Source organism: Haliotis rubra, unplaced genomic scaffold (genome assembly GCF_003918875.1).
Source record: "Haliotis rubra isolate DU_JTF1 unplaced genomic scaffold, ASM391887v1 Scf190, whole genome shotgun sequence".
In the NCBI taxonomy this organism is placed as follows: domain Eukaryota; kingdom Metazoa; phylum Mollusca; class Gastropoda; order Lepetellida; family Haliotidae; genus Haliotis; species Haliotis rubra.
The window spans coordinates 63,829-87,291 of record NW_025765892.1 but is presented as its reverse complement, the minus strand read 5'-3'; the positions used below and the strand labels follow the sequence as shown (position 1 = coordinate 87,291).

The window sequence follows — 23,463 nt, the reverse complement described above, 5'->3', positions numbered from 1 at the left end:
TGGTTAGAGCGTCCGCCCGGAGAGCGGAAGGTCGCGGGTTTGATCCCTGACCGCGTCATACCAAAAGACATTAAAATATAGTACTTGTTGGTCCCTGCCTGGTGCTCGACATTAATGGGTACAACAAGGACTGGTTGACTCGGAGTCAGTAGAATGTGTCTGAGTGGGGTATTCATGCTTCACTGCGGTATGGTATCTTAGTGGGCTAGCACTATAAAACCAGCTTCAGTCTGGGCTAGTACAAGCAGCTGCACATACACATAAACACGCATGCACGTCGTCATATGAGCGAAATATTCTCAAACATGGCGTAAAACCCAATTTCACCACACCTATTGTTGGTTGTTGGGTTCGTTATTGCTTGGTTGATTTGTTTTGTTGTTGGTGGTTGTTTGTTGATTGTTGTTTGGTTGCGGGTTGTTTAGTTGTTAGCTGTTGGGTTGTTTGGTTGTTTAGCAGGTAGTTTAGTTTAGTTTTTGTTGTTTCTTTCGTTGGTTATTGTTGGTTGTTTGATTGTGGGTGGTTTTTCTTTTTTTTTTATTGGTGGCTAGCACGTTGTTTGTTATTGTTGGTTGTTTAGTTGCTTTTTGTTGGTTGTTTAGTTATTGTTGGATGTTGAGTTGAAAAATATTGGTTGTTTAGTTATTGCTATTGTTGATTGTTTAGTTATTGTCATTGTTGGTTGTTTAGTTATTGCTATTGTTGATTGTTTAGTTTTTGTTATTGTTGGTTGCTTAGTTATTGTTGGTTGCTTAATTTTTGTTATTGTTGGCTGTTTAGTTATTATTCTTGTTGCTTGTCCTTGTTGGTTGTTAGGTTTTTGTTATTGCTGGTTGCTTAGTTGTTGTTTGTTGTTCAGTTTTTGTAATTGTTGGTTGCTTAATTGTTGTTATTGTTGGTTGTTTAGTTAACGTTCTTGTTGATTGTTCTTGTTAGTTGTTCAGTTTCGTTATTGTTGGTTGCTTAGTTATTGTTTGTTGCTTAATTTTTGTTATTGTTGGTTGCTTAATTTTTGTTACTGTTGGTTGTTTAGTTAATGTTGGGTTTGTTATTGTTGGTTGTTTGGTTGTTGGTTGTTTGTGTTTTTTGTTACTGGTGGTTAGCACATTGTTTGTTATTGTTTGTTGTTTAGTTGCTTCTTGTTGGCTGTTTAGTTTTTGCTATTGCTGGTTGCTTAGTTATTGCTATTGTTTATTGCTTAGTTATTGTTATTGTTGGTTGTTTAGTTATTGTTCTTGTGGATTGGCCCATTTCTGGTGTCCACCGCCGTGATGTTGCTGGAATATTGCTAAAAGCGGCGTAAAACCATACTCAGTCAGTCCTGTTGATTGTTCTTGTTTGGTGTTGAGTTTTTGTTATTGCTGGTTGCTTAGTTATTGCTATTGTTTATGCCTTTGTTATTGTTATTGTTGGTTGTGTAGTTTTTGTTCTTGTTCTTTGTTCAGTTTTTGTTATTGTTGGTTACTTAGTTATTGTTCTTGTGTTCTTGTTCGTTTGTTGTTTGCTTAGTTTTGTTATGGTTGATTGTTTAGTTATTGTTATTGTTGATTGTTCTTGTTCGCTGTTCAGTTTTTGTTAATGTTGGTTGCTTAGTTATTGTTATTGTTGATTGTTTAGTTATTGTTATTGTTGGTAGTATAGTTTTCTGTTACTGTTAGTTGTTCAGTTTTTTATTGTTGGTTGCTTAGTTATTGCTTTTGTTGGTTGCTTAGTTATTGTTCTTGTTGATTGTGTAGTTTTTGTTCTTGTTCTTTGTTCAGTTTTTTGTTATAGTTTGTTGCTTAGTTTTTGTTATTGTTGGTTGTGTAGTTTTTGTTCTTGTTAGTTGTTCAGTTTTTGTTAATGTTGGTTGCTTAGTTTTTGTTGGTTGTTTCATTTTGTTATTGTTGGTTGTTTAGTTATTGTTCCTGTTGATTGGCCCATTCCGGCGTCCCCTGCCGTGATGTTGCTGGAATATTGCTAAAAGCGGCGTAAAACCATACTCAGTCAGTCTTGTTGATTGTTCTTGTTTGGTGTTGAGTTTTTGCTATTGCTGGTTGCTTAGTTATTGCTATTGTTTATGCCTTTGTTATTGTTATTGTTGGTTGTGTAGTTTTTGTTCTTGTTCTTTGTTCAGTTTTTGTTATTGTTGGTTGGCCAGTTATTGTTCTTGTAGATTGTTCTTGTTCGTTGTGAAGTTTTTGTTATTGTTGTTTGCTTAGTTTTTGTTATTGTTGATTGTTTAGTTATTGTTATTGTTGGTTGTTTAGTTATTGTTCTTGTTGGTTGTATAGTTTTCTGTTGTTGTTAGTTGTTCACATTTTTTATTGTTGGTTGCTTAGTTATTGGTCTTGTTGATTGTTGTTGGTCGCTGTTCAGTTTTTTGTTATTGTTGGTTGCTTAGTTATTGTTTTTTTTTGTTCTTGTTGATTGTTCTTGTTCGTTGTTCAGTTTTTGTTATTGTTGGTTGTTTAATTATTGTTATGGTTGATTGTTTAGTTATTGTTATTGTTGGTTGTGTAGTTTTTGTTGTTGTTGGTTTTTCAGTGTTTGTTATTGTTAGTTGCTTAACTTTTGTTGTTGTTGGTTGTTTAGTTATTGTTGTTGTTGGTTGGTCTTGTTCGTTGTTCAGTTTTTGTTATTGTTGGTTGCTTTCTTATTGATATTTTTGGTTGTTTAGTTTCTTCTTGTTGCCTGTTTAGTTATTGTTGGCTGTTTTGCTGAGTAATGTTGGTTGTTTAGAGTGGTTATACACACGCATGCACGTCGTCATATAAGCGAAATATTCTCAAGCACGACTTAAAACCGAATTTCACCTCCCCTGTTGTTGGTTGTTTGGTTCGTTATTGCTTGGTTGTTTTGTTTTGTTGTTCTTGGTTGTTTGTTGTTGATTGTTTGGTTGCGGGTTGTTTAGTTGTTAGCTGTTGGGTTGTTTGGTTGTTTAGCAGGTTGTTGAGTTTTGTTTTTGTCGTTTCTTTAGTTGGTTATTGTTGGTTATTGTAAAATGTTTAGTTGGTTAATGTTGATTTGTTATTGTTGGTTGTTTGATTCTGAACAAAGAACAAGAACAAAAATTAAGCAGCCAACAATAACTAAGCAACCAACAATAACAAACTAAACAAGTAAGAACAACAAAACTAAACAACCAAGCATTTACCAACCAAACAACCAACAATAACAAAGGAAGGAAACAACTGACAACGAAGAAGCAAAGAACAAAACTAAAAGAAAAACAAATAAGAAAAACTAGCTATTAGAAAATAACTAGTAAAACAAGAACAATAACTAACAACAGGAAAAGAAAACTAATAACTGCAAAAACAAAACTAAGAATAGGAAAAAGAAAACAACTAACAATAACATAAATTAAACAACTAAGAATAACTAAGAAACCAATAACAACAACAGCTAAAAAACATTTTTCTACTAAACAGCCAACAATAACTAAACAGGCAACAATAAGGAACTAAACCACCAACAATAACAAACAACGTACTTACCACCAATAATACAAAAACCACCATTAACCAAACAACCAAGAATAACAAACCCAGCATTAACGAACTAAATATTGTGAAATAACCAACAATAACCAACTAAAGAAACAACAAAAACTAAACAACGACAATACACAAACAAAACAAAACGACCAAGCAATAACTAACTAAACAACCAGCAACTAAAGAAGAAAAAAACCCAATAGAAATTAACAAAACTAAAACCAATACAAACAGTAGGGAAAACTCCTAACTAAGAATAACAAAAGCTAAACCTTTAACAATAACAGAAATTAAACAATGAAGAATAACTAAGCAACCAACAATAATAAAAACTGAACAACCAACAAGAACAATGAACAAGAACAATGAACAAGAACAATGAACAAGAACAATGAACAAGAACAATAAGGAAAAACCAAGAATAACAATAAATAAAGAACCAACAATAACCAACCAAGCAAACAACTTACAACCAAACAACCAGCAACAAAGAACAAAACTAAAGCAAAAACAAAATAAGAAAAACTAATTAATAGAAAATAATTAACAAAACTAAAAACAAAACTAACAATAGGAAAAACGAAACAATATGGAATTCACTAGAATTATCACTCTGCCACATACATATAGTTGTAGCATTCACTAGAATTATCACTCTGCCATCTGTACAGAGTATGGCATGTACTAGAATGATCAGTCTGTCACATATATATAGTTATAGGATTCACTAGAATTATCACTCCTCCATTTGGAAACAATTTCTTAAAAAATTAGCATTTACCTGTCTACCTGCGTAGATTATCTCACACCCCAGTGAAAAAATATCAGTAACAATTATAAGTATAGCTGTACTGGAATTTTTTATAATTCTAATACCTATTTTTATTTTTTCAACTATTCTTTTCTTTGGACGCATAAAAGATAAAACCAGCTAGATTGTTTATATCTACAGTTTTGTATTGTTTAAGGATATTGCTAAACGATATCATATTATCTTGCAAATTCTTAAGCAAAAACCTACCCCGAAGTTCTTTATAAGCTGGACATTTCAACAAAACGTGATATTCATCTTCTAAATCTACTTTACATACAGGACAATTTCTTTGAGATACATCAATATTTTTCCACCTTCCTACGTTATTCTTTAAACGTAAGACACCAGCTCTTAATTTGACCAATACTTTACCAATAAATGAGAAAGTTTTCATAACGCATTTTAATATTCTTTATAATACACTTAATCCATAACCCAAACATCACCCTGTCGGTAGTTTTTGTTTTGCATGCGTTTTTCGTGCTTTCTTAAAGTCAGTGGGAAAGGCCATTATTAAACGTGCCCTTTAAAAACTGTAGCTCTAAACATTGAATCATTGTCACCCAAAGCATTGTTCAGTCGAGGGGTAAGCTGTACGAGTATATTATATTCAGTACATCGCAGTAACAAGTTAACACATTTTTTCATTACAACATTAAATATATGCAACACTATAAAAGACATACAGTCAGCTCTCGTTAATCCGACACTCATTAATCCGACAAAAAATTAGGGAACCATTTATAACAGTGATAATTACTCTTGTTAATCCGACATTCTCGCATTCCGACTCCGACACACCAATCTAGCAACTGATTATTGTAAATACATTGTAAAAACATTCGTTAATCCGACAATCAACACAGCCGGTCGGATGATCCGACCGTATACAAACAATCACACGTGAGTAGTAATTAGCGTGTGCCTTACTGGCTGCTTGACACTGACGTCGGTGAACATCACACTTGTTAATTAGGAACACAGGATAATTAATTGAGACGATTTAATCAAGAAATAAGAGTAGAGCGAGCTGTATAAAATGTTTACAACCGACATGAGTTTTCATCACAAGATGTTTGTCATGGGTACACCACCTGTATATACAATAATGCTACATAACAACCTGCAGGTATTGTTGGTTACTGGGTATTTATATTATACACGTGATTGCATTCGCAAAAGGGTACTACCGAACACCTGCTGTTATCACTGATTTTCACATACATTGAAATATAGGCAAGACCTTTGCCCGTATCCCTCTAAACCTTAACGATGAGAAAAATGATATAGATATTTCGGTAATATGATTTGACTAAAAGCCATGAATAAGGGTTAGGGTAAGGGTTAGCGTAGGGCCTCGCAACATGAAATTTACGAAGGGATACGAGCGGAAGTCTTTCCCTTTTGGCCCGTAAAGGTCCGGGTTAGAATTGCCCTTCAGTAACCCCTGCTTGTCGTAAGAGGCGAGTAACGGGATCGGGTGTTCAGGCTCGCTGACTTGGTTGACACATGTCATCGGTTCCCAATTGCGCAGATCGATGCTCATGCTGTTGATCACTGGATTGTCTGGTCCAGACTCGATTATTTACAGACCGCCGCCATATAGCTGGAATATTGCTGATTGCGGCGTAAATATAAACTCACTCACTTTCCCTTATGTCAATCAATTATGTCTTTCTTTTGATACCAACCGTTGCACTTGAGGCATCAAAGAGTTCATCTACAGCGTCATTATTTGTTATTTATTCATATCAGAGTCCGCGTCGCCTCCCAAGGAACCTTTTCCAAGCTGGGCGTGATCGCAGACACGGCTTCTGTCAATGCTAACTGAATATGGCTTGTTTCCAGTCTTATCATTTTGTTAAATTTGGTTTCACATTTTAAGTATTAACAAATTTCAAGGTTTTTCTGTCTGTAGATGCCTTTCGTGAAAGTTTTTTGTCAGTTTTGCAAAAGTCGCAATGTATATCAGAAAACAAGGCTCAGTACATGTGTACTTCACATTCTTTTAGACAAGGATAAAACTATGTTTCATGCAATAACTTAAGTATTCCATGCCATCCTATCCTACTCAATACGACCGTTACATATAAATACATTCATTTGGACCTTCTCACCTGGATTACTTTCTGACTTCTCTGGTAAGAGACAGATCGACAAGTACTGCGTCAAGTTCTAATTCCGATCTCCGAGTTCAGTCATATCAAAAACTAATTCATCGATGATATGTTATCGACTGTACAGTAATCACACAGCTTGTTTTCCCATTTGAATTCTGTATTAAATTCCTCACTTAACGTGTTTTACGATGGAATGTCAACTTCATGGAAACATCATCTGGAAAGTATGTAGAATTTTCTGGTTAAATAAACGAATTCTTGAAGCCTGTACATTATCGAGTATCTCTTTTCTCTACCTTTGACAAAATGATGGCATAGGCGGAGGGGAAGGGTGAGGGAAAAGGACTGTTTCGCTCAGTGTTCATGCACTTATAAGGGGTGAGAGTGCGTTCCAGGGATTCTCTCACCAATTAGAGGTCATCTTCATCGGTGACGATTTCTGGTTCTGAGGGGAGGGTTGGGGTTTGGGGTGGGAATCCCCAGATGGGTACAATGTGAAGAGGCCATTTCTGGTGTCCCCGCCCTGATGTTGCTGGAATATTGCTAGAGCGGCATAAAACCAAACTCAGTCAGTCAGTCAGTCAGTGGTTCTGAGGGCCAGGGTGAAACCTGTATTCGTGTCAGACCCGTTCGTTGATGATGCAGATTTCATTTTTCGCTTTATTGTCTGTATTCTTGCCACTGTAGCGCTGTCGGACGTTGTAAACATCGCCTTGACATATGTGTTTACAGCATACATTGTATTGATTTTATTGATTACGTCTTGCAGATAGGTGAGAGTAGGCAGGAACAAAAAACAAACAAAAAAACCCACGAAAACAGCAAAAACAACAAACACTTTCGCAAGAAATATGTTCTAAAAGCAGAGTCGATTGTACAATTTTGACTGTATCACGTATCAGGTAACTTCGTATCAGGTATCTTGTCATCGTAGGCGGTGCGCCGGCAAAATGGTGTCGTTGTAGAGATGATTGTACAGGTTATGGCTTGATTCAAAAACTTTTTAAAACATTGTTGCCGTTGGATTTGCAAACTTAGGTTATTGTGACGAAATGAATGTACCCGTGCTCAAGAAAAGTAAAACTGATATAGGTTTCTATGGAATCCGAGAAGGGACATTGTCGCTATGTCGCATTGTCGTCCTCTCAAAACAAGTAAAGTGAGGCAAAATACACCAAACGCGACACGCGACAACGCGACATCGCGACAACGCGACATATTTTGACCTTAAAATGCCCGCTGTGTCGCGTGTCGCCCTTTGAAGGAATAAAAAATTATTATTCAAATCGCGACAATGCGACAAATGGGCGAAATGTCGCGTTGTCGCGATGTCGCGTGTCGCATTTTGGTTAATTTTGCCTCATTTTGCTTGTATTTGAGAGGGCGACAACGCGACAATGCGACAATGCGACAACGCGACAATGTCCCTTCCAGGATTCCATAGGTTTCAGATGTCACTACTGTCATTTGTGCCCGCCGGATACGTAGTAGCCTGTCCCACAGTCCCTGAACCACATTATTTTCCTATCTGCCTCGCAATGCTGAAGCCCTTAATGAAGTAAGTCTAGATTTCCCCAGGTTCAGGACTTCCCATCTGACTGGGTCTCTTGATAACTTTAAATGAGGTTAGTTGTTACCATTAAAATTATTTATAATCAGAGGAGACTAAGCGTTTGTCTGAATAAGTATCAAAGATTATGACTCAAATGCGTGATATAACTACACCGAAATATACTGGACAAAACAAGTTAGGGATATTGGTATTTTTTATGATTGATATTTTAGCAGTGTGTCAATTAATACATAGATCATTATTCATAATTTCAAAATTTACATATATCCCTAACTATTTTTGTCCAGTATACATCCCCCACAAGAGTAAATATGACAAGCACATTCAAATATGATTTTATTTTAAATTATGCCACTTCATGGTATATTATTACAGTAATACATGAAAAAGAGATACAATATAGATCAAATATGGTCTTGAATGGTATTTTGAAGTGAGACACAAAGTGTGTGTGTGTGTGTGTGTGAGTGATATATATATATATATATATATTATGGATATCAACTATTGAGGAACATGAGGAACCAGATGTTTGGATTGTTACTCCTTTATCAAATAGCTTTTAAATGCTTGCTCTCATATCCTCCTGATGAAGGTGCATTGGATGTTGGAAAACCTTAGTTCAGAAGTACGCTGATTTGGACTGGCCGTTTATTGTTGATGTGTGTGAATGTCGTCGTCGTGGTCGTCGTTGCTGTTGTCGTCGTTGTTGTTGCCGTCGTCGTCATCGTTGTTGTTGTTGTTGTATGTGGAGTCTGATGCCAAGAACATGTTACATATCTTTGAAAATGTATAGAGTCCTCGGAGAAATCTAAAGCTACCCCGCACCAAAATAACCCCCACAATAAATTATCATCTCCGAAAATTGTATGAAACTGAAAACAAACGAAATTGAATCAAATCCGACAATGATACTTATGTCAAACTTCATATAAAGTTTTCATCAAAGTTTATTTGCGAGAAAACCTAAAACAATTGTCTTAACGTAACTAAAGTACAAAGAGAACGACTACAGAAATAAAATGTACAGTCATTTGGCACTAAGGGAATCAATGTATGGGTATAAAGTATGTACAGCATGGCGGAAACTCTCAAAGTAACGAGATTTCTATTCCTGTTATGATCTATATAATTATTAGCCACGTTAACTCAATACGCCTAGTGGCTGTGCAGAGTTGTGTGTTCCCAGGGAGTTGAGATTGCTAGTACGATGTGCCGTGTAAGTTTGACATCCAATGATCGAGGTGAAATCAAAGCACCTTTGAGCAGCTGAGCTGTATATTGGCGCTATACAAATATTAGTGTAATACTAATACTAGTAATTACCCAGACTAAATCGAGATAGTAGGCTTAATGATGTTTTCACGGCGTTGTTTGGGAGAGTATAGTATATGGGTTTAAACAGGCTTATATTGATATCACAGTTTGCTTTTGAGGACTCGATCTGTACAGGTGCACTGCTGATTATGAACTAAATGTGTACAGGACCAGTTGCACTGGCTTAGGGTCCGATTTTGGGTGAGGTTGAGAGGGGTGAAGTGGGGTGGAAGGTTGTGAAAGGGTTGTTTTGAAGCACTGATTGAACAGTTATCCTTTACAACCCTCCTCATGAACATTCACTCGTGGGGGGTAATTTCTGAATAGCTGCATGACAGTTTAACTTTACATTTGGCACGTTTACAACGCTCTATATAAGGAACTGGTTGATTGAGACATCACGTTTTACGTTGCTGAGCCATTTTGTCCTCGCACTATCAAAAATGATAGCCACATAGTCTGGTCACGTCTGTAGGTTCACAATAATTTCACATATCCTGAAAATTGATACAACCCAAAATATCTTTTGGACAGATTAGCTATCGGTAGTCATCATCAGAATCCATGAAAATCATTTTCAAGAGTGAATACATATCGTCCCCATAGTACTGGAGGTAGGCATCCCATTTATTGTCGATTTTGGGTCCTCTCACCAGCTTGCCCTTCTTCTGTCTTCCCCGCCTTCTCCTCCTCTTCTTCCTCCCTGATTCTGTCTGTCCACCAGGAACTTCATCCCAGAAACACCTTCATCTCGGCCAGATCCTCTTCTCATTTGCATTCTTAGAGTTCTTGTTTCTACAGAACCCTTGATGTCTTCGTTTTGGTTCCGCCCTTTCCAATCTCCCACTTGTCTCCTCCCCTGTTTTCCTATAACGTTTTACCCTCAAAGATCCAGACTTGAAATACTCCACCTCCTCATCGCTAGTTTCTTCATCTTCTTCATCGTCTTCAATGACAGCATCTTCAGGTAATCCTTTCGCCCTAATCTGACGCCCTGAAAATTCAGCTTCTGTCTGTCGGGGTCCAAGGTAGCTGTGATGTTCAAGTCCTGTCTTGTATTTGTATTCCCTGATCTTCTTTTAATTGGTGGCCTTCCCTAAAACCCGCTGATATCCATAACTTACGAATCGAAACTCTCATCTTCACCTGGAGAGGTCTCCATCTGCTCGGGAAATTTCTACCCATTGCTTATCCCTTTCTTTACCAATGTCAGATCCTCTTTTGAGCTTTCCCCGATTGCTAAATGTCAGATCCTTTTTGGGCTTTCCTCTGATTGCCAATGTCAGATCCGTTTGGAGATTTCCCCTGATTGCCATTGTCAGATCCCTTTGGAGCTTCCCCAGACTGCCAAAGTCAGGATCCTTTTCGAGTTTTCCCCAATTGCCAATATCCGATCTGTTTGATCTTTTCCCCAATTGCCAATGTCAGATCCAGTTTGAGCGTTTCCTCGATTGCCATTGTCAGATCCCTTTGAGCTTCCCCAGATTGCCAAAATGTCAGATCCGTTTGAGCCTTTCTCCCGATTGCCAATGTCAGATCCCTCTGGAGCTTCCCAGACTGCCAATGTCAGATCCTCTTTTCGAGTTTTCCCCACCATTGCCAATATCAGATCTCACGGTCTTTCCTCTCGATTGCCAATGTCAGATCCTTTTGGAGCTTTCTCCCATTGCTCCAAGCATTTCTTTTGCCCGATCACCCTGTGTTCTTTTTGTGGCCTATTTTCGGTGTTCCTTTCGATATTTAAATCCCTTGAGCTACTTCAGACACAGTCCCCATTTCTGGGTTCCTTTCTCCAACATTGTCATATGGCCTTCCTTTGTTCCCTTGCCGTTTTCTGATGGGGCACCTTTGCGTCTCGCCAAATGCTATCTTTGTGTTGGGATGTCTAGGACAATGTAGTTGAGTTTGGCGGGATGCTCGACCCAAAACCGCCAGATCTGATGATTACCTGATTTCTGTCATCAAACTCAAGATCTTCAATGTTTATATCAACCGCTGCAGAGTCATCTGTGTCGTACCACTGGTCCACATACCTCTGTACCTTCCCTTCCGGTCCGGCCAGTAGTATGGTCCATCTCCACTATTACCACTAATCATCGTCGTCATCTACTGACGTAGCCACCTTCCACTCTCTTGCCCTTCAAACTCCCGTCAACGCTGGACTCGCCACGGCCAAAGCCAGAGTCACCATCATTTCCTCCCAGTCTTTGACCAGCACCTCCAGGAAAACCATTACCCAGCCTGTCTTCATCTCCTTTTGATGTGCCTTTTGCTCTGTCATTGTCTGTTGGATCTTTGATGCTGCGCTCATTTCTTGACTGAGGTGTCGTTTGCATTGTCCACATTGCCGAGAGGAATGATGCTTTCACCAACAACCCTCTGCTGATTCTGGCTCCATGCTGATCTTTGTCATCTGCCCAACGATTACTAACACCCTTTCCTTTTTACCATTTCTGTTACCCTTTGATGCAGGATCATTTGATGCGGGATGCTTTGATGTGGGATCCTTTGTATTTGCATTTGAGTTTTTCTTCCTGTCACCTTTACTGTTATTGTCGTTATCATCTTGATGACCAGGTCTCTCCTCCAGTTTCTTCATGAGTTCCTCTACCTGGTCCACCACGATTTCCTCCCTGAGGTCCTCTATATGGTCCTCTATCTGGTCCTCCATGAAGTCCTCTACCGGTTCTTCCACCAGTTCCTCCAAGAGATCCTCTATCTGGTGCTTCATGAGATTCTCTAGCTGGTCCTCCGCCAGATCCTCCATGAGGTCCTCTCTATCTGTGTACCTTGCCATGAGGTCCTTTTATCTTTTCCTCCGTCCTGTGTCTTCCAAGAGATCCTCTATCTGGCCTTTCCACCAGTTCTCCTCCAAGAGATCCTCTATCTGGTTTTCCACCAGTTCCCTCCAAGAGATCCTCTATCTGGTTTTCCACCAGTTCCTTCCAACCAAAACCAGTAGGCCCTGATACACCTGTTCCTGGATATACCCCCTGGTCTTCCATTTAACCCACCCCCTTCAACACATCATCATCCCGGACCCTTTCTTCTGTCTCACAGCTGCCAGTGGACTCACTACTGTTCTGATCACTGACCTTTTGCTTTTCATTGGATCACTGTAGCCCTGGTCTTCATCCTCTTGTAGGTCTTTTCCAGTGTCCACAGTTTGTCAAACGGGTTACTGTCCTCTTGACCTCCTGTGGTGGGGTCTACCAGGCGTCAATAATCCCTTTGGGTGGAAGGGAGAATCGTGGTAGACCCGCAGGCAGCCCTTTGGAATACTCTGATATTGGTGGGCGGAACATCCCTCTTCTTAGGCCTCTGTCCCTGGACCCGATGAAAGGAAAGGCCTGGTATTAGTATACTTCATTATTCAAACACATTCAGCCAAATAACAATTTGGACCTATTAAAACATCGGACAAACATTGGGACAAACAGTTACATAAATGTACATACATGTGACCTATAACCCGTGAAGATCCAGAAACTTCGTCAACCTACGCCTGCCGTCTAACGGGATAACGTGAGTCAGGCTTGGCTAATCTTGGTTGGTTATAGTATGCAAATTGTGTGTAGGATACATGGCCATGCTGTTGATCACTTGATTGTCTGGTCCAGACTCGATTATTACAGACAGCCGTCATATAGCGGGAATATTGCTGAATGCGGCGTTAAAACAACAAACAAACAAACAAAACCGAAGACCTTTACAAGATGAAACCCATCTGTATGCCCACATTGTAACTGGAACATCCTCCCCGCCTGGTTGCCTGGTAACATGACGTGTACATGTGATCTGGAGTGAGGTCGCACTGGAGGACACGGAGGACCTGGATGTTAAAGCGTCCTCCTCTTATTCTGGGGACCTCATTCCCATCAAACTCTGCAACCCTACAGAATAGAAGATGCATTCCGTGAAGGGACACTGGTCATCAGAATCATATCGTGTGTTATATCCATGGGCAGGACACATACACGTTAACTGATCTGAATTACGTGCTCAATGCAGTAATAAAAAGCAAAGCTGATACTGATATTAAATATAATCCCTGACATCAGCTAATGTGTTTTGATGGATGCCTTGATTCACTATCCATGGGCAGAAGTCGCCATATATTTACAATACTTATATTCCCACAGAATGAGAACATATATATCAAAGGTTTTCAGAGGGCAACAAGGATGAGCATAACGCATGGTAACCGTGCTGGGAATCGAACCCAGTCCTTTTACCAACAACGTTACATACCAACCAATGAGGGGCAGCCCTTTTGGGTATGACATAAATAATGCATAGTTGTCACCAAAACTGACATAAAACAAACATTAACATTTATATATGTTTGTCCAAATCGAGAAAGCCAATCACACCCAGTCACACCCAAAGAAGGAGTCATATATCACAAAAGAAAGCCATTCCCCAGAGATGTCACACCCAAAGAAAGCCATTGCCCAGAAGAAGCCAATCACACCTAGAGAAAGCCAATCACGCCCAGAGAAAGCCAATCACACACCCAAAGCCAATCACACCCAGAGAAAGCCAATCACACCCAGAGAAAGCCAGTCACACCCAGAAAGCCAATCACACCCATAGAAAGCCAGTCACGCCCAGAGAAAGCCAATCACACCCAGAGAGCCAATCACACCCAGAGTAAAGCCAATCACGCCCAGAGTAAGCCAATCAAAGAAAGAGAAATCCAATCACAAAGTAGAAGAGACAGTCAGCCTTTTATTTCTCATGACGTACGGGGTTTCGAGTGACCATGAGTCCTTGCTGTGCTTCGTCCTTGAGTTTGCCGTCGTTCTTTGTTAAACGGATCTGTACCAGTCTTGTCTTGACCCTGTAGCTCAGTATCGTCGTCTTGCTCAGAAGGATTCCAAAGCTCTGGATCCTTGCGCTGACCTATAATCCTCGGCTCCTTCTCCGGTTTCCTGGGGGTCAGTGTGACAGAGTTCATTTAGTGACTATTGACCATCAAGGACACCCGTGTAAGTATAATCTACAGAACGTGATTATGAAATATAAATGTTAACGTCAAGAATTAGGTCAGAGAAAACTGTTGACGGCATGCATATTGTGAAAAAAGGCTTATGTTCCTACGGTGAGTTTAGTTTTACACCGCACTCGGCACTGTTCCAGTTATATGGCGGCGGTCTGTAAATAATCGAGTCTGGACTAGTAAATCCACATTCTTGACCAACTCGTGTTACTCCGGGACAAGCTGAATAGCGAATCGTACCCTTCTGGAAGGATTTCATATTGGCGCGTGAACATCAGAACTACTTTAAACAAGAACGATAACTCCATCCCAATGTCAAATCCTTAATATTACCGAAGCACTCGTACAATCATGTATTGCTGTTTCGAGTTCATTTTTTCATTTTATAGAATTAAACCTTTTGATACAACTAAAGAAGGAGAAAAAAGCATATTTTAAAGACAGATTCTAAAGAAATTTTTAACCAGTTGTTCATCTTACATTTCCAAATGTATATTCTAAATAGGATTTAAGAATCACATGTGGGATTTGTTTATTGAATATGAAAAACCCAAACTTTTCAGCTACAGTAAATCCTAAAAACACATACTAAAAATTACGTAAATATGTTTCTGAAACTGAACATTCATGTAACCTTGCTGCCATACCCTGGTGAAATTTTAAACAATAGAAAAAAATATGAAAAATATTTTTCATAATATATCAAACAATGACATAATGCCATGAACGATTTGAGTACTCAGGGTTATTTTTAGCAAAGCACACCAATCACTACGCGCGTTTTCATTTGTTTGTCGTATTTTCGCACATAACAAGTATCGATAGGGGACGAGTCTTCTTGGTGGTTACGGAAAGGGGCGAGTGGTGACGAATGGACAATCCAGTGATCAACAGCATGAGCATCGATCTACGCATTTGGGATACGATGACATGTGTCAAGTCAGCAAAATCTGACCACCCGATCCCGTTAGTCGCCTCTGACGACAAGCATGGGTTACTGAGGATCAATTCTAACCCGGAACCTCACGGGTACAATCCATCAAGCGCTGCCTGAAGAGTGTTATCTATCTAATAAACTCACGGGTAGAATTGTCGGGACGGCATACAGACACCCTTTGTTGTGCCGTTTGGTCGGTGCATGAGTTAGGTAGACAACTCGCATTTTCACATTTATTAAGTGATTAGTGACATTTTCAGTTATTCTATAGATATCAATGATGTCTGTAAGATATATGTAAATAATTAAACATATGTTTCATTAATTTCCGATATCAAAAGTAGATATCTTAAAACGTTACTGAGACATGAATACAACATTTCTCGATATCTCTAAATGTGCTTAAAAACAATAAGAACACTGTCTGTGAGCAGGATGTCCAGGTGGTACCGAGATAGCAATCTGTGTCTAGGTGATGACACATGCAGACACACTCGTGGATGGTGGGGTAGCCCAGAGGATTAAAGCGTTCTGTCGTCACGCCGAAGACCCGGGTCCGATTCCTCACACGGGTACCATTTCTGGTGTCCCTCGCCGCGATATTGTTGGAATACTGCTAAAGGCGGCGTAAAAACTAAACTCACTCACTCAGACACAGCACACAGCCAGTTCTGTAAACAACAAGTAAAACCAAAACCCCAATAAAAAAAAAATAAATAAAAAAAAATAACAAAATAAAAATAAAAAAAAAAAACAACAACCACCCAACAAATGTATGTACCATTACTGCAGGTGATCAGGTTTATCTTGTCTTAGATTTGTTTGTTTGTTGTTTAATTGTTGGGTCAAGTCTCCTCTGTGCTAGTAGCGTTCGCCCCTTTCATCCCAAAACACCCTTTTCTGGTGTCCCCGCCGTGATATTGCTGGAATATTTCTAAAAGCGGCGTAAAACCAAAACTCAGTCAGTCAGTCAGTCCCAAACAAGCAGCTTAAGATAATTTGGACAGATTATAACAGATCCGTAAGCATGTAAGTGCTGTTTGCCATTGTAGTTTCCAATATCACATACATATCTGATATACATAAGAGTGTCTTGAGAACAGTGTACTCTTAACTGCAGGCGTCATAAATCGACACACATTACATCTGTGCCTTACCTGCCAGGTACATCTGCAGGAGGTACGGTATACGTCTTCATCCCCTTATCCGATTCCAAATCATCTTCTTCTCAACATCCTTGACTTCTTCCTTCTGTTTCTCGTCCAGTTCCTCATGCTTGAGAGGCGGCGGTGGTTCCACTGTGTCTTCATCTTCGTTCTCATCCACAGGCCTTCATGGAAAGAATTGTCGAACATCCATACATGTGCGTTATGAACTGTTATATACTGGAAACAAGGCAGTGTTCCTTTATTTAATCTCAGATTTCCCCAAAACGATATTCAGAGCTGGTGATGAAAACTGGAAAATATTAAAGGAAAGCTTGAATTTTATTTGTTCCATTCCTAGTTTCTCTCAGTATATTTACAGTTCTTCATTTAAGGGCTGATATATTGTAACGGTAATATTTGTTTGGAGTCTTGTCCCGGACGTGTGACAGAGGCATGGCAGGGCCAAGTTCCTTCTTGTATCTTACAAACATCTAAATGTTCACCAACTGTAACAGATCTTTAAATGTTGTTTGACAACAAATTCTAATATCATCTGCATATCTGATCATTTAGTCTTTGAAATGATACAAACAACATAGGCGGATCCAGAGGGGTGGGAGGTGGGGTGCGGAACCCCCGGCCCCCCGTCCTGAAAGTTCACTTAATGAACCGACCCTTTTTCTAAACAATCTGTATCCGCCCCTGGCCAATTCCTCTCCCTAGTCCCAATAGTCTCTTTTTGTCGGTTTGCTCTTAAGTAATATGGAGTAACATATAATCATTCTCTTTCTGTCTTACTTGGAGATCACAGATGGGTCACGTTCGTCATCTTTCATCTTCCTCTTGTCATCCGGGTCCAAATCATCTTCTCCAACATCCTTGACTTCTTCCTTCTTCTGTTTATCATCCAGGTCCTCATGCTTGAGAGGCGCAGGTTGGTTCTTTGTGTGTTCATCCTCGTCCTCATCCAGCCTACAAAAAACCCCTTTTTGGTGCAAAAACATCTGTGTAAAGATCGAAACATTATCATGGCCCACAAGGAGCCCCGATATGAACCCAATCGTACATCTTTGTGACTATCTTGGACGTCAAGTTCGAGTTAGAGGTCCTCCTGTTCAAAATTTGCACGAACTGACGCAGGTACAGCATAAGAAATGCCAGAGGATTCCGATACTGGGAACTTGACGCTTGATGCGGTATGAGGATGAGACTGACAGAAGTTATCAGTGTGAGGTGTGACTACGCCAGGTACTGATGTGGTCGCCAGTGGTCGTTTATACAAACAATCATTACTTGAGACCTGTGTCACAATCTGATTTGTTGCGTTGTCATGGTGACCATATTTACAGGTATTGTTGATATTCACGTGTATTCCTCAGCAACCCATGCTTGTCGTAAGAGGCGACTAACGGGATGGGGTGGTCAGGCTCGCTGGCTTGGTTGACACATGTCATCGGTTCCCAATTGCGCAGATCGATGCTCACGCTGTCGATCACTGGATTGTCTGGTCATATTTACAGACCGCAAATATATAACTGGAATAATGCTGAGTGCGGCGTAAAACTAAACTCACCACCGGGACCCACTCACTAACATCTTAATACGAGGAATTTTGTATTCAAAGTATATACAACAATACGTAGCGGTTCCGTACTTATATAAAACGTGTGTGGGGCTTAATTAATACCCATGCAATAATCTTAAATGCAACTTCTAAGTCCCACAACACCCCACCCCACCTGACTCGACTCACCTCACCTCACCTCACCTCACCTCACCTCACCTCACCTCACCTCACCTCACTTATCTTCTACCACATTGCTTCATGTAATTACAGATATAAGTTCTGCCTTACCTAGTAATCACAGATGGATCACGTTCATCATCTTCCTTCTTTCCCTCGTCATCCTTCTTCTTTGCCTCGTCGTCCTCATTTCCCTCGTCACCCTGCTTCTTTGCCTCGTCATCCTCATTTCCCTCGTCACCCTCCTTCTTTGCCTCGTCATCCGGGACAAGTTCATCTTCTCCAACATCCTCGACTTCTTCCTTCTTCTGTTTGTCAGGGTCCTCATGCTTGAGACGTGGAGTTTGTTTCTTTGTGTGTTCATCGTCGATCCCCACCACACGTGACCTGCAAGCATTGAACTTTCCACCAAACAACCAGATTTGGGATTCTGAAGTAATAAATGACAGTTTGCTGGTTAACGCCCAAATCCGCAAATTCCAGCTGTATGACGGCGGTATGTTTGAACCAGACAATCCAGTGATTGACACCATGAGCATCCATGTGTAAAAGACGAATACTTATAAACCTCCCAAGAAAGGAGACACATCATTAAGACATGCAGGAAGGGGAGTGGTGTAGGGGAGGGGTAGCCCAATGGTTAACGCGTTCGCTCGCCACGCCGTTGACCAGGTTTGATTCCCGACCTGGGTACAATGTGAGAAGGCCATTTCTTGTGTCAACTGCAGTGTTATTGCTGAATTATTTCTAAAAGCGGCGTACAACCTTATTCGCTCACTCATGCTATTCATAAAGGTATCTTTCATGTTATGTCTGCAAATGTAGGGTCTACTTTCGAAGTAACGATGCTTCATCTGTAAAAGCTTTATTAAAGGGTATAAAACAAAACGCATCTATAATTTCAAGACAGATGCTGCTTCATTTCTTTTAAGTATTGTTTTCCAGACTAACAAGAGTCACATGCCTGGTTTGGATAGCTCAGCTGATCCTAATGACCAAACGATGGGGGGTTAACCTAGATTTAGTCCTTTGGTTGTACGAGTCGGACTTAAGTACTTGGAGCGCAGGACACTGGGTTCAAGGCTAGCTTAAGTACAACACTCACTTAAAGTGTAGAACAATGGGTTCACGTCTAGCTTAAGTACAACACTCACTTAAAGTGTAGAACAATGGGTTCAAGACTTGCTTAAGTACAACACTCACTTAAAGTGTAGAACAGTGGGTTCACGTCTAGCTTAAGTACAACACTCACTTAAAGTGTAGAACAGTGGGTTCAAGGCTAGCTTAATTACAACACTCACTTAAAGTGTAGAGCAGTGGGTTCAAGGCTAGATTAAGTGAAACACTCACTAAAAGTGTAAAACAGTGGGTTCAAGGCTAGCTTAAGTACAACACTCACTTAAAGTGTAGAACAGTCGGTTCACGTTTAGCTTTAGTACAACACTCACTTAAAGTGTAGAACAGTGGGTTCAAGGCTAGCTTAAGTACAACACTCACTTAAAGTGCAGAACAGTGGGTTCAAGGCTAGTTTAATTACAACACTCACTTAAAGTGTAGAACAGTGGGTTCAAGGCTAGCTAAAGTACAACACTCACTTAAAGTGTAGAACAGTGGGTTCAAGGCTTGCTTAAGTACAACACTCACTTAAAGTGTAGAACAGTGGGTTCAAGGCTTGCTTAAGTACAACACTCACTTAAAGTGTAGAACAGTGGGTTCAAGGCTAGCTTAAGTACAACATTCACTTAAAGTGTAGAACAGTGGGTTCAAGGCTTGCTTAAGTACAACACTCACTTAAAGTGTAGAACAGTGGGTTCAAGGCTAGCTTAAGTACAACACTCACTTAAAGTGTAGAACAGTGGGTTCACGTCTAGCTTAAGTACAACACTTACATGGAGAATAGAAGAAGATGGTCCAATTCAGGTTTGTTAAACACTTACTTTGATAGTAGAAGAAGTCGGTTCATGTTTAGCTGAAGTACAACACTTACATGAGAAAAGGAAGAGGATGGTCCAATTCTGCTTTTGTAAAACACTTACTTTGATAGTAGAAACAGCGGGGTCCAGTTTGGCTTAAGTACCACACTTACATGGAGAATAGAATATGGTCCAATTCTGCTTTTGTAAAACACTTACTTGGAGAGTAGAAGAAGTTGGGTCCAGATTAGCTTGAGTACAACACTTACTTGGTGTGTACGATTCCAGGTTAGCTTTTAGACACGTACCCGGAATCCTCGGAGACGGAGGCTTCCTCCCCGATGAGAGATTCTTCGTCTGATCTCTTAGAGTCTCTGTGAACTTTTTTCTCAGCGTAACTCCAGCTGATCTCCCCATATCTGTAACGTCATAACGTAACATGTAACTTTATCACGACTGCGACGGTGTAACGCGGAAGGAGACAAGTGACAAATTGAAACACATTTCATAACACTTAGACGAGATTTCACACAAAACACAAGCCCTCTATATAGTGTTTGTTTGTTTGTTTGTTCGTTGTTTAATGTCGGACTCAGCTATTTGCCTGCTCTGTGACTGCGGTCTGTAATTATAATCGAGTCTGGACCAGACATTCCAGTGACTGATATCATGAGCATGAATCTACCTTCTGTACTGATAGACTGACATCTTGTCTTTGAAATGAACAAGTTTTACAGCAAAATAAACCCCAAGTTCCTAAATTATACTCAGACAATATAATAGAAAGGAGCCCAGGGAAGTTCTAATAGTAAACACTGATGGCAGGTAGAGATTAAGGGACCGTTCATAATTTATGGCTAGAGGGGTGATGATGATGTTAAGGGAGGGTCACCCATTTTGTTCTGGCGAGCTAGGGGGGTCATTAATTTTGTACACACATGCTAGGGGGGTCAGCAATTTTGTACATAAAAATGTGTTCAAAATTATGCTTAGAAATTATGGGAAGGGGAGTGGGGAGTGATTGATTTTGTACATGACATGCGGGGTTCACTTATTTTGCACATAATTTTAGGGGGGTCATTCACATTGTACATGCTTCTCCATAAACATCATCATCATCCCCCCTAGCCATAAATTATGAATGGTCCCTAACTGATGATAAGAAGCTCTGTCCCAGCTTAACCCGTGAAGATCCGGTTACAACTGATCTTCAGTAACCCATGCTTGTCGTAAGAAGCGACGAACGGGATCGGGTGGTCAGGCTCGCTGACTTGTTTGCCACATGTCATCATATCCCAATTACGTAGATCGATGCTCATGCTGTTGATCACTGGATTGTCTGGTCCAGATTCGATTATTTACAGACTGTCGTCATATAGCTTGAATATTGCTGAGTGCGGCGCAAAACTAAACTCACTCACTCACTGTCCGAGCTCAATTCAGAGCTGTACACACCCTGAAACTGTAGTAATGTAGATTTGCCACATATTCTAGACAGGATGTTTTGTGTATGACAGACTAGGTAGCGACGGTATACCTGTTTTCATAATACGGTTTCGAGTCCGCTTCTGATTTCTTCCGCGAACATGGGCCTGTAAAACAATCAAGTGTTGGCGAATAAGGTAATTAAGTATATGATTACACTGTATAATCACGGAATGGTACTTAATACTATGACTAATCTCAGATGACAAGTTTAATTTTACAATATATATATTGGGTCCTCTTGCGCAACGCGAACGTAGTACCAAGACCGGTCTAACGGTATAATCTACTTAAATTTGGGCTTGCGACATTATACCGCTATGATGGCATCAGCTGTCGTTGTTGAGTTTGCAAGGATTTCGATGGCTGTTTTGGCCGTGCATTTAATGCAAGTAAAACTGACTCAGCTATCTGTCATTTTGAAAGATTCATGAGAAAATCTACATTAGCCATAGCATAGTTTAATTTCGTTTGATTCTGAGAGTAGAAGCAACGGCAACAGTTCTTAATGATTTAGGTAAGCTGACACATCATGATATGGGTTCATACTGTTTTGTCCTTGAAAACGGCTTTCAAAGCAACGTTGAAATAATTAATGACGGTTGAGAGGCTCCGTAACCAGTCGTCGCTTAACTTTTGACTATCAGTATATTTGTGACTGAAGACAGAGCCCAGTCAAGTGACTGGTTTACTCACATCGCTTCTTGCGACAGAAGATGTAGATGAGCAGCGCTATCTGTATGACCAGGAGGATGAAGATAAGGACGGAGACGACGATGACGGCAGCCAACTCCCCGTCCGTCACCACCCTGTCAGGGTCCACATCCGCTGCGGAAAACATCAACATCGGTGTTATCTGCATCACACGCCTATGGTGTAGACATTTCGATCAAGAAATAATAAATAACAATTAAGAATATTATAAAGCGCCTTTCCAGGCTCCATATCCTGCTCAAAGAGCACAATCTGATTAATTTAATCCAGGATAACCCAAGGTGCCTGTGAGGCGCTAGAAAGTCAAAGTCACATGACTTATCCCTTCGGGTACCCATTTTCTGCTGGGTGAACAGTGGCAATTTTGAACAAACTCACTTGCCTGATGTGTGATCTGGTCTCTCTCTCTCGCTCTCTCTCTGCCCCTCTCTCTCTCTCTCTCTCTCTCTCTCTCTGTCTGTGTGTGTGTGTGTGATATCTCAATGTTTTTAAATCTTTAATCCCAGCAAAGACACGAGGGTCTGTGGCTGAGACGCCTTCACGTAACTGTAATCGACGTAAAACTCACCTCACTGACTCACGCGAACTTACCTGGTGTGTCAGACATAGCGATCAATCGAGCCCCTAAAAAACAAGAGATACAGATCGTAAAATGTACAGATGGTATGGAACTGTCTCAAATACTGCATCCTATCATGCTGTTTCTGAAGTGTCATAGTTTTACACTATTTCTGTCTCAGCGAAACCTCGTTAACCTGGACAGCAGCCTGTCATTGTATACATGTCAGCGTTCCTAGTATCAACGTGTGTCTGGATAAACCGGGCGAGGGCTATAAACACACGAGGTATGGAGTACACAAAAACGATTATGGCAACATATTATTGGATCCGGATTATGTATAAACAAGATCTGAATTGTTGTTTGTTGTTTAACGACACACTCAGCCATATCCCAGCTTTATGACGGTAGTCTGTAAATAATCGAATCTGGACCAGACAATCCAGTGACTGACATCATGAGCTTCGATGTACGCGGTTGCGATACGATGACATGTGTCAACCAAATCAATCCCCGGCCACCTGCTCCCGTTAGGCTCTTACGACAAGCATGGTTTGCTGAAGACCAATTCTAACCCAGATCTTCGCGGTACTCTGCTAAAAGTGGTGTACCAAAACAGCTAACTGTATATCTAATTTGCAAATCTGGTTTCATCTGT

The 23,463-nt window shown here is 40.2% G+C and overlaps 1 protein-coding gene across 1 annotated transcript; it reads right to left on the bottom strand.

Moving 5' to 3' along the window:
- Nucleotides 1-16,436: 16,436 nt before the first annotated feature.
- LOC124274390 (glutamic acid-rich protein-like) lies at nucleotides 16,437-22,853 on the bottom strand. Its single transcript, XM_046709770.1, has 7 exons — nucleotides 22,838-22,853; nucleotides 22,229-22,360; nucleotides 21,585-21,639; nucleotides 20,356-20,466; nucleotides 18,246-18,521; nucleotides 17,189-17,362; nucleotides 16,437-16,572 (listed from the first exon to the last, which is right to left on the bottom strand). The coding sequence occupies exons 1-7, from the start codon at nucleotides 22,851-22,853 to the stop codon at nucleotides 16,437-16,439; spliced, it is 900 nt and encodes a 299-aa protein (XP_046565726.1).
- Nucleotides 22,854-23,463: the final 610 nt, after the last annotated feature.